The 12,354-nt window shown below is 39.9% G+C and overlaps 1 protein-coding gene across 1 annotated transcript in view; it reads right to left on the bottom strand.

Moving 5' to 3' along the window:
- The window catches only part of SEPSECS (Sep (O-phosphoserine) tRNA:Sec (selenocysteine) tRNA synthase), a 63,982-nt gene that overhangs the window by 13,214 nt on the left and 38,414 nt on the right, over positions 1 to 12,354 (bottom strand). Inside the window, exon 8 of the mRNA XM_077477689.1 lies at positions 3,572 to 3,665. Within this exon, the coding sequence (XP_077333815.1) occupies positions 3,572 to 3,665 (94 nt within the window). The remainder of the gene's footprint in view (positions 1 to 3,571; positions 3,666 to 12,354) is intronic.

Below are 12,354 nucleotides of genomic sequence, written 5' to 3'. Positions count from 1 at the left end.
CAAGTTTTTTCACCTGAATTCATTCAGGTGAAAACCTTTTGTGTTGCAGCTGGCCCCCAGAGCCCCCCCCCCCCCTTTTACTCACATAAACCCAATCTTTCCAGCAATGTGAACGAGCCCAGCAGCTGTCTTGGTTCCTCACTGGATAGATTGACAATCAAATCAAGTGATGCGGGAACCGGGGGCTGAGTCCTAATGCCTGTGTCAATGGACGCCGCAGCAAGGCTTGAAGGGGGGGGGGGGGGAGTGTATGTGGCTTTCTGTAGTGGCACTCAATGCGGAAGAGAAGCCAGGAGTGCCACCGGGGGTCCCCAGAAAAGGAGGGTCAGGACCACGTTGTGCAAAATCTTTGCACAGAGGTGGTACGACTTTTTTTTATTTTAATGAACCTTTACAATCACTTTAAAACCTGCAGCTTAAAAGGGAAGTGGTAATAATGTGGTTGGTAAAATTAGCCCTTTCGGAGTTTGAATGAGCCAATGAAACTGAATTTTCCTTATTTCTTGCACTGACAGGTCTCCTGTGTGACTGGTCCTCGAAGCCTCGTCCTTTCGGCACTCCATCCAACAGTCCTATATTGTATGCTAGGATGGCGAGGGCTCACCCACAACAGAGAAGAGGAGAGCGGTAGCTGCCCAGGGAGCAAGGAATATAGTAGCAGTTTTTTCTGCTACACCTATACTTAACCATTGAAATATGGAGGACCCCACCGCAAGGGTGTGTTTTTTTTTTTTTCAACAATTTAGCTCTGAACACTTTCAGCATATTAATACCAAACAATCTAACAATGCACAGTGGGCTATCAAAGACCATTTGTACTCCTCTCAGACTGGACATAATGGCAAGTGCAATCAATAGACCTATTTTACATGGAGCTGTGTAAAGGCTTTGTACTGGTAAAACACATTCATTGTAGGCAGACATAAATAATACAGTAAAACTCTGAGATTTTTCTTTTGAAAACTCAACTTGATTCACTTGAAAATTGAAATACAGGAAATATTGCATAAGGGTTATTAAAATAAAATAAAAATAAAAGAGAAAAAGTAATACTTAACTTTTGGTTGCTTTTCCCTTTAGACATACTACTCTGTCAAGTGTGATTGGCCCTCTTCCCGGTTGTCTGAAGCCCAGCATCTTTTATCCCACTTCTTGTGAGCTCAGGATGTCAAGCACCTGCCCCGCCCCCCCATGTGTCAGGCTTCTCTGCAGGATTCAGGACCTGCCAGTAATATCACATACTGGACACACGAAAAGCTGTAGATAGCGGCCATGTTGTTGGGGTATCTTACGTCAGCCGTGACAGTCTTGGCTAACAGTTACACACTGCAGTAGAAATCTGAACCCCGCTTCCAGACCAGCCACCACAGGTACGCGAGCCGTCGTAGCTGTACATTGGCTCTTTAGGACTTTAGGACTCTGGTGGCGGAGGCGTACGTGCAGCACGTCCCCGGAGCCGATGCGAGTGCACGCAAGGCACGATGACCGCCGGGCACCCACGATCACTCGTGACAGAGCGAGAACCAGGATCTGTGTAAAACACACAAATCCCAGTTCAATCAGGGGAGAGGAGACAGATCGTGTGTTCTTACTAAGTAGGAACAACGATCTCTCTTCTCCTCTAGCCAGCCACATTCCCCCTCACAGAACACACACAGGGAACACAGTTAACCCCTTCACTGCTAGTGACATTTATACAGTAATCAGTGCATTTTTATAGCGCTGATCGCTGTCACTAAATGTCACTGGTCCCAAAAAAAGTGTCAAATGTGTCCGATGCGTGTAACAATCCCAATAAAAAAAACCCCCCAAAAAAACAAACACACGCACCACAACATTTCACAGATCACCGCCATTACTAGGAGAAAAAAAATATATAAAATAATAAAAATGCCATAAATCTATCCCCTATTTTGTAAACGCTATAACTTTTGTGCAAACCAATCAGTATACGCTTATTGGGATTTTTTTTGTTTACTAAAAATACGTAGAAGAATATATATCGGCCTAAACCGAGGAAGAAATTTGTTTTTAAATTGGGCTATTTTTTATAACAAAAAGTAAAAAAATCGTTTGTTTTTTTTTCTAAATTTACATTTTTTTTTTAATAGCTCAAAAAATAAAAAACCGCAGAGGTGATCAAATACCACCAAAAGAAAGCTCTATTTGTGGGGGGGGAAAAAAGGATGTCAATTTTGTTTGGTTACAGTGCCACCTGTTCGCACAATTGTCAGTTAAAGCAACGCAGTGCTGTATCTCAAAAATGGCCCGGTCATTAAGCAGGAAAATCTTCCAGGGCTGAAGTGGTTAAACCCTTATTTGGAAAAGTGTTAAGCTAGTCTCTAAAGCTCTCAATGCAAGCTATAAATGAACCAGCTTCCTGAAGAGCGCTACTGTTTAGAGCAGCGGTCTCCAAACTGCGGCCGAGTGCTGCCCTTTGTCTGCCTTTATCTGGCCCTTGGGGGAAATACTCCTTCCATGGATTTGAAACCCTTTTCTGGCAACTGACACAAAAATGAAGCAAAATATCTCCCCCTGACACCAATAACAGGGCACTATTCCTCCCAATGATAGGGCACTGCTCCTCCCCCGTAATACCAAATGTGGCAAAGTTTACTCTCACTGATGCCAATAAAATTTCCGCTACTGCTGGCCACAGTCCGGCCCCCCTAAAGTCTGAAGGACAATAAGCTGGCCCTTTGTTTAGAAAGTTTGGAGACCCCTGGTTTAGAGTAAGGCCTCTGAGCAGACCTGTCTGTGGTGGCAGTGTGTGTTACAGACGATTATTTTAAAATCATATTTGGTATTGCTAAATTGATGGGAGTTCTGATTCTCCCGTGAATCAAAAGGTCGGTGGTGGCAGTTAAAGGGTTGGTGCGAGATTGACTGGTTCTCCATTACGAGTGAGGAGGGCAGGGGTCCGATACCCATGTTCGTCACACTGCCTACTAACCGGGGGGGCAATGAGGTGTATGTCACGTGGCTGATCATACAAATGAAAAATGAACCTAATCAAAATGGGGTTGGGGGTGGAGGGGTTGGTCGGAGGGTTTTAAAACCTGGGAGTTGGGCTTTTATATTTTAATGGTAAATCCACATAAAAAATGATTTAGGTTTTGGGTGGATGCTGCCAAGCCCAGTGACTTAATTCCCAGGTCCAAACTTCAAACCTATGTGTTGTGAAAATGCAAAATGAAAACACCATTTACAATGGCACCTTAATGCACAAATACAGTGCACCACAACACATGCTGTGCATTTGTACACTGCCAAAAAATAATGCAGGTGTGTATTCTTCATGTGATAAGGTGCTCTGCCAGCCTACTTAAAATTAATAGGCTTTTAGAATGCTGAAAGCCTCAATGTACAAAACTACTCTGTAAAATAATGCAGCAGGAAAAGTGAGACTGCCTTGTTCGGCTTTGCAGTTTCTATAGCCAGAGGACATACAGATCTAGGACTTCCCTAGATATTGGAGTATTACAGAGATGCAAGTAACCAGTTGATTATCTATCAAAAAAAAAAAAAAAAAAAAAAAAAATCAACCCACAAATGAATTCATTTAACTTACCCAGTGAAATTGGATTGTGTGGTGTCTCTAGTAAGCATTCCTTGTGCTTTGCTGCAAGTGTCTTCAATTCACTGGAGAGATATGTAAACATTTCCTACAAGAAAAGAACCGGGTTACTGTGCATAGATGTGTGAGAAAAGCGCAGTGTACACTTGAATTGTGAACTCAACCACCGATGTAACAAGCTTGATGTCATAAAGCATAGTGAACACAGGGCACAGTCTCCCCCATGAAAACGCCAAACAAAATTAGCAAAAGATCCAATGACTGAAAAAACTCCTTTATTTGCCCCATATATAACTATACTTTGTAAATACTGAGAGGTTGATCTACTAAAATCTCTTTTTGAAATGTGTTGTTTACAAGTTAAAAGTTTTTTTTGCTAGAAAATTTCTTAGAACCCCCAAACATTATAATTTTTATTTTCTTTCTAACACCCTAGAGAATAAAATGGTGGTTGTTGCAATACTTTGTCACACCGCATTTGCGCAGCGGTCTTACAAGCGCACTTTTTTGGGAAAACATTTAAAAAAATTTAATTAAAAAAATAAGACACCAAAGTAAAGTTAGCCCAATTTTTTATTTATGATAATGTTACACCGAGTAAATTGATACCCAACATGTCACGCTTCAAAATTGCGCCCGCTTGTGGAATGGTGACAAACTTTTACCCTTAAAAATCTCCATAGGCGACGTTTAAAAAGTTCTACAGGTTCCATGTTTTAAGTTACAGAGGAGGTCTAGGGCTAGAATTATTGTTCTGGCTCTACCGATCGCGGTAATACCTCACATGTGTGGTTTGAATACAGTTTTCATATGCGGAAACTACTCACGTATGCGTTCGCTTCTGCACGCGAGTTCGCAGGAATTTCCTTTTTTCTTACACTGTTTTTATAAAACAAAAAAAACTAATTGTGTCACTTTTATTCCTATTACAAGGAATGTAAACATCCCTTGTAATTGAAAAAAAAAAAAAAAAACATGACAGGACCTCTTAAATATGAGATCTGGGGTCAAAAAGACCTCAGATCTCATATTTACACTTAATGCAATTAAAAAAAATTGTCATTTAAAAAAATAATTAAAATAAAATGGCCCTTTAAAGAGGAAGTAAACCCTGATGAGTTTACTTCCTCTCTCATTCCCTGCAAAGGTAAAGCATAATGGACTACTAGGCATCGCCTAGTAGTCCATTATGTGTCACTTACCTGACACAGGAGCCAGCGAAGTCACCGGAGTCATCTGAGATGCCCCTGTTGAAGTCCTATGGGACGAAACGCGTAGGAAGTGGTAATCATGTTCCCTGCATTGCTTTCTTTTATGTGATCACGCTTTTTATTTTCATTTTAATATTTTATACATTTTTGTATTTGCCGAGTTTATGCCAATAAACAGCCATTCAATATTTTTCATCTACACTATGGGAAGCTGTTCTTTTTTGTCTCTCATGTGATCTTCTATACGAGTTTGGAGCCATTCACCATTCCTGGTTTTTGTTGGAGTTGAGCTTTCTTTCCGTCCATTCCACCGGGGCCCTGGAGAAACAGGCATCTTGGGGACGATACGGATCATTCCTCTTATGACCAGAGGACCTCCGGTAACCTCAACGGCTGGCAGACCTGTGGAGATCCACCCATCTTTATATGCTCATATGACCTCATGGTTCTGGTAAGAGTACCCATCTTGTTTATTTTCACAGAGAATTCACTGCTTCAAGATGTCTTTATGATCACCTTCCAGCGTCCATTTTATGCGATTTATCACTATTCTTGTCCTGTGAGGACTCTAAGGACTTTTTGTATTTACTGAATATTTGGATTTATTTATATTCTCTCTCCTTTTTCACTATTTGTCACATGTGCTTTTCACAGCCCTTTTTTAGCGCTACATTATATTGTTGGGAGTTTTATATATGAATTTGGTTATGTTCGTATGTAGATGCTGGTTTATGTACTAATTTTTGCTTTTGGGGTTAGCACAATATTATTTCCTTTATTTTAGTTTGGTTACAAAAGAAAAAAACAAATGAATTTGCAAAATAAATGTAACCAAAAATGAATGTGTTTATCTAAAAAAAAAAAAATAATAATAATCTATTCAGTATGGCCAGTTGGTGCACCAATAGCAAAACCTGTATTATAAAAACAGAAACGGTAGGGTTACCCATCTATCTCATTTGCATTTCAAGGTTTCCATATTAAAAGTTGGCTGCAGTGCAATTTAAAAAATAAAAATAAAGTAAATACAAAATGCATCAGGTGATGGCGAAGGTCAGCTCTTGGCTATCAGCAATGTAAATCTTGATAAGATAAATGAATATTATACGATGCTTAATCAGATAGTGAGCAGATAAGGTTGGAATTGTGACTTCACCTTCAGCTGTCTGGAGATGCATGTACTGATGTTTGTCCTTGGACTCACCAGTCAATAAAATGCATTAAATATCAGGCTTTTATCAGAGGAAGGGAATACCACGCAAGTTGTCCCCATCAATCACTTTTTTTTCTAACTTCTAGCTGGGAAAATAACTTTCCAGCTCCCCCCCTCTAACATACATGCATCCAGTTTAGTCTCATATAAACAGATGGGGATTCAATTTAATGCAGAAGAAATTAATCGTGCTTCTGGGCTTGAAATTTTTTTTTTTATCCAGGGGTCAAATCAATAACAGGCTCTTTTTTTCCTGAGCCACTTCTATGGGGAACCTAATAGCACCCCAAGCAAACCTAGAGCACAAGGTCTTATTTCAGATAAATTAGATGGCAGAAGCATTGATTTTCATGTACTATATTTAACTCCATTTCAATGCTTTTTTTTTTTTTTGATGAACAATCTGCAAATTCTGAAAAAGCTTAAGTACGTAACATGCCCACATAACAGGGAGGTTTTTGTGTTGGTGGTGAAAAAAAGAAAAAAAACTTCCACAAAAAAAAAATCAATGTCAAATGGTAAAAGGTGCTGGGAAGGTAAAAGGCTACATGTGACTGAAGAAATATAAAAACTAATTCTTAGTATTTTATAGCAATTGATTCTCAATAGGATGCTATATAGACTTTAAGGACAAGCAGAAGTGAAGGTCAGCTATATCCAGTCAATGAAGCAGAAAAATGGCAAAGGCACCTTCATGTACAAACATCCCAAATCTATTAACGAGCACTGTCCACTTTTTTATCCGGAGTACTCATACTTGATGTAAAGTGATCTTCAAAATATATAACATTTTAAAATTAGAACCTCTTACTCTGCAATACAGTCTCGGTATTGTATTCTTAGGTTTACAATGTTTAAACAAAAAGAAATAAAAAATAAGTCCTTCATGTGACTTGGATTGCAATGGTCTTAAAAATACTCCACAATGACACCCTTAACCTGAGAGATGACCCTACATGCCTAATGGGGCAGGATGTGGAATATTACCTTAGCCACTTGCTGACCAGGCCTTTTCTGGAACTGTTTACTAGTTCATATTAGTAGAATATATGTATATGTATATATATATATATATATATATATATATATATATATATATATATATATATATATATATATAATCTTAGAGACCCCAGAGAATAAAATGGCAATTGTTGCAATATTTTATGTCACAATATATTTGCGCAGTGATCTTTCAAAACACAATTTTTTTGGGGGGGGGGGGGAATACACTTTAATGAATCATAAACACACAGTAAATAGTAAATAGATACTCAACATGTCATGCTTTATGGAATGGCAACAGACTACGATACTTAAAAATACCCATAGGTTACCGGTTTAGAGTTATAGACTCTAGAATGATAGAATGATAGCTCTAATGATCATGATGATACCCCACATGTGTGGTTTACATACGACCTACATATGCATTAGCTTCTGTGGACGAGCACAGAGGAATGGGGCGCTTTCATCTTTTTCTTATTTATTTTACAGTAAACCCCCCCTTTTTTTTTTTATTAACATACATTGCATACTTGCCTCTACTGTGCAGTTCGTTTTGCACAGAGTTTCCCCGATCCATCTGTTCTGGGGTCCCCCAGGGGTGCTATCAGTTCCTCTCCACATCAGTAAACCCTCTAGGAAAAGCACCTTCCCTGGGGGTTACCGTGTGGGTGTGCTCCCGAGTCCAGCATTTGTGTCTATATATTTGTGCCCTGCCTGTCCCCCCCCGCCGGGGTCTTTGGGTTTGATTGACAGCAGCAGGAGCCAATGACAGCGCTGCTATTAATCTAGCCAATCAAGAGCAAAAAACACGAGCGTTTACAACCCCTTTAACAGTCTTGCCAAGGAGGATACATACACATAAAAAGGCAGAATAAAAACTGCATGCTTCTTCCATTGCAGGACCAAACACTAAAGCAGGGATATGCAATTAGGTCTGCTAATTGCATATCCCGGCCCTAAAACAAAGCATTTGGTCACATGATCGCTACTTCCAGACTGCAATATGTACATATACCCCATCTGTTTAAAATTTTATACCTGGTAGATGCCTGCAGCTGCATTGCCCCCCCCCCCCCCAGGCTTTCCCATCTCACTGGGAGACCCCAGACGTATGGTTTCGGCAGCTTACAATAGTGTTGATTGGGAACATTCTGGTCCATCTCTACAAAAACGGGAAGCAAAGAGTATTTAATCACTTACGGTTTTGGCAAGTTGCTTACCAGCAAGGGAAAGCTTCGGATCAAACCAATCCAAGTTTTATCCAAAGCTTTCAAGAGCAGGAGGAGAGATCTGAGGTCTAATAAACCCCAGATCTCTCAGTTCCTGTCACTGCCTATTGCTTGCCCAAAATCAAGCAATAGGCAAGGAAGTTTACATTCCTTGTGATAATAAAAGTGATTTAAAAAACATTTTCTTTAAAAAAAAAATGGGAGTGTAAAAAAATAAATAAAATCAAACAATTTTTTTTTTCTTTGAAGCACCCTCGTCCCCCTTTGCAAAGATAATGCATACGTAGATTGCACATGCATATATAAACAGCTTTCACACCACATGTGAGGTATCGTTGCAACTGTTATAGCGAGAGCAATAATTCTAGCACCAGACCTTCTCTGGTAACCTTTAAAGTGCTGGCTATAGAGATTTAAGTACCATCGTTTGTAGCCATTCCACGAGCATGCTCAATTTTAAAGCATGACATGTTAGTCATCTATTTACTTGGCATAACATCTTTTACCAAACAATTGGGTATTATGTTGCATTTTCTGCATTAAAAAAAGTGTATTTTTTCCCAGTGCGCATATACTGCATGACATAATTGCAGCACCCACCATTTTATCTCTAGGGCCTCTTGCATATAAAAAAAAATAAATAAAAGTTACCATGCTTGGGTAATTTTTGGTAATTTGATCATTTTCTACCAAAAAATATTTTTACATTTTAGAAAAGCGTGACAGAATTGGCATGGTCTTCAATCACTTGCCGACCAGCCGCTGTCATTATACTGCGGCGGGTCGGCATTATCCCACGAACCATCGTAGCTATATGTTGGTCCCTTTAAGCGGGATAGCAGGCATGCACGTAGTAGTGCCGATGCTAATGACCAGCGGTCATGATGACCGCCGGCCACAAGAGATCATGTGCGTGAGAGGCAGAACAGGGACATGTGTGTGTAAACACACACATCCCAGTTCTGTGAGGAGAGGGAGAGGGAGGAGAGAGAGCGTAGAGAGGAGAGAGGAGAGAGAGATCATGAGTTCCTACAAACTGGGACCCATGATCTTTCATCTCCTATATAGTCAGTCCCAACACCCACAGTTAGAACACACATAGAGAACAAAGTTAACCCCTTGATCGCCCCCTAGTGTTAATCCCTTCCCTGCCAGTGACATTTATACTAATCAGAGCAGTTTTATAGCACTGATTGCTGTATAATTGTCAATCGATCCAAAAATGTGTCAAATGTGTCAGCCATAATGTCGCAGTCTTGATAAAAATCGCAGATCGCCGCCACTAGTAAAAAATTTTTTTTTAAAAAAAAATCATAAAAATGACATAAATCTATCCCCCATTTTGTAGACGCTATAAACTTTTGCGCAAACCAATCAATATACGCTTTTTGTGATTTTTATTACCAAAAATATGTAGAAAAATATATATCGGCCTAAACTGAGAAAAAAAATAGCCTTTTTAAAAAACAATTTGGGCTATAACAGCAAAAAGTACAAAATATTGTGATTTTTTTCCCAAAATGATCCATTTTTTTGTTTATAGCACAAAAAAATAAAAATGAATGAATGACGTGGCCATGCTACACTGTACCCAAATAAAAATTTTTATCATTTTTTTTCCCCCACAAATAGAGCTTTCTCTTGGTGGTATTTGATCATCTCTGCAGTTTTTATTTTTTGCGCTATAAACAAAAGAACAGCAACACGTTTGGAAAAACAAAAAACAAACAATATCTTTTTCTTTTTGCTATAATAAATAACCGAATGTAAAAAAAATAAAAAATAAAAAAAAAATAATAAAAATAAAAATTCTCTTTCTTAGTTTAGGCCAATATGTATTCTTCTACATATTTTTGGTAAAAAAGAAAAAACACACACACACACACACACACACACACACACACACACACACACAAAAAAAAAAAAAAAGCAATAAGCGTATATTTATTGGTTTGGGTAAAAGTTATAGCATCTACAAAATAGGGGATAGTTTTAAACTAGTAATGGCGGCAATCTGCAATTTTTATTGTGACTGACATTGCGGCGGACACATCGGACACTTGACACCATTTTGGGACCATTCACATGTATACAGTAATCAGTATAATACAAATGCACAAATTACTGTATGAACGTCACTGGCAGTCAAGGGGTTAACAGTAAGGGGCAGTGAAGGGGTTAACTGTGTTACCTAGGGAGTGATTCTAACTATAGGGGACGGAGACTCACAAGGGGAGGAGACCGATCGGTGTTCCTCTGTACTGGGAACACATGATCGGTCTCCTCTTACCTGACAGGACATTTATCCTGCTCGGTTAACGGGAATCGTGGCCGCCGGGCACACGCGTCGGCTCCTGAGCACTGCTGCAGGGGTGCCCACCAGACGGCTGGGAAGCCCAGGACGTCATATGACACCTGCACCGGATGGGAGATCCCTCCTGCGGATGTCATATGTACATGGGCAGGATGTGAAGTGGTTAACATTAAAAAATTGTATTCTTAATAATTAACATTTCTCCTATCTTGCATATATAGGCCGGGTCCTAAAAGGTCAAGTTCACCTTTTTGAAAAAAAAAAAAATGCACAGGATGCCTGCAGAGTATTGCACCCACGATCAGTGGATAGCAGGTGCAATAGCAGGTTCATGTACACATTGCCTGCAGCTCTGTTGTCTGTAGGGCTTTCTGCTGTGTGAATGGACTACAAGCTTGCCGATTAGCACACTTGCAATCCATTGAGAACTTCAAGCCATCTGCCCCTAATTAGCGGGTCAAACTGATGTCCGTTTTTGACTGCAAGAAAAATTCTAAGAAAGGAAATGCAAAAGGTTTCTCAAATGAACGAATTTCTAGCAGTGTATGTAGTTTTTATTCAGTAAAGTCCATTCATTCTAAAATCAAATGTTAAAAGCATTCAAAATATTTCAAATAATTTTTGAATGTTCTGAGAATTTTAATACGAATTTTTCTTTTTGTTCTACCCATCTATGGCCAGCTTAAGGCTTGAAATCTCATGTATAATAAAACTTTTATTAGCTCTAAAACTTGTACATGAAATGGTTTTCACAGAAGATTCACACAAACACTCCAATTTTTAAATTTTCCAATTCCAATTAAATCGGAAAAATTCATCCTGAAAGTTGTGTGAGAATATTTATAAATAAACCTCTTTTCCTAAAAGAGATGTCCCCCCCCCCCCCCCACCATAAAATTTTTTTAAAGTCAACAGCTACAAATACTATAGCTGCTGACTTTTAATATTAGGACCCGCCCAGGAATCACGTGATGTCGGCACCCCTGTCGATTTTCAGATTGGCTGTCGGGTGCTGCCACCGCCATTCCTGCTAGGGAAAACTGGCAGTGGAGCCTTTCAGCTTCACAGCCGGTTCCCTGCTGCACATGTGTGAAGCGCGCTTCGCTTTCTAATTGGCTCAGCGGAGGAGGAAGGTGGAAGGGGGTCCAAATTTCTGAGGGTTGGCGCCATCTCTGGAAGTAGGGAAGTGGGACCTGTCAAAAAACGTGGCACCAGAGGAACCAATAAGCGAAAGTTGCACTTTTGAGTGGAACTCTGCTTTAAGGCTCCATTTCGCACTGCAACGGAGAGCTGCCGGGGCACTATACCGCTCTGGCAGCTCTCTGTTGCCAGCTGCTATAGGAGGCAGCGTGTTGTGTGATTCAGCGCATCACAAGGCTTTTTTTTTGCGCACACTTTATGTGAAGTGAACAAAACATACACTTCATTGTACACAGTGCGATGTGCTGCAGTGTCGTACATTGCCATGCGACTCGGTGTGGTGAGCTGAGATAAAATGCAGCATTTTATTGCTGCACAGAAGTGGGAATGGGACACACGAGTGTGTCCTTGTGGTGACAAGCGTTTTACAATGTCGTCACAGTATGTGTGAATTCACCATTAGTGTGTCAATCAAAAGGTCAGAAGTTTTGCTTCTATAGCAGCCTTTCTCAACACAGAGGAACCCTTTGAAATCTCATTCCAGTCTCAGGGAACCCCTTCTAAAAATGACTATATCTACAATTCATGATATACAGTATATTAGTGTGATGGTCAGTGGGAATAATGCTTCTTAGCCCTTGTACACGCGGTCGGACATTCTG

The sequence above is a fragment of the Lithobates pipiens genome, unplaced genomic scaffold, assembly GCF_037356315.1.
Source record: "Lithobates pipiens isolate NorthernLeopardFrog02 unplaced genomic scaffold, aLitPip1_a1.2 Scaffold_13, whole genome shotgun sequence".
Classification (NCBI taxonomy): Eukaryota; Metazoa; Chordata; class Amphibia; order Anura; family Ranidae; genus Lithobates; species Lithobates pipiens.
This window is presented reverse-complemented; position numbering and strand designations above follow the sequence as displayed.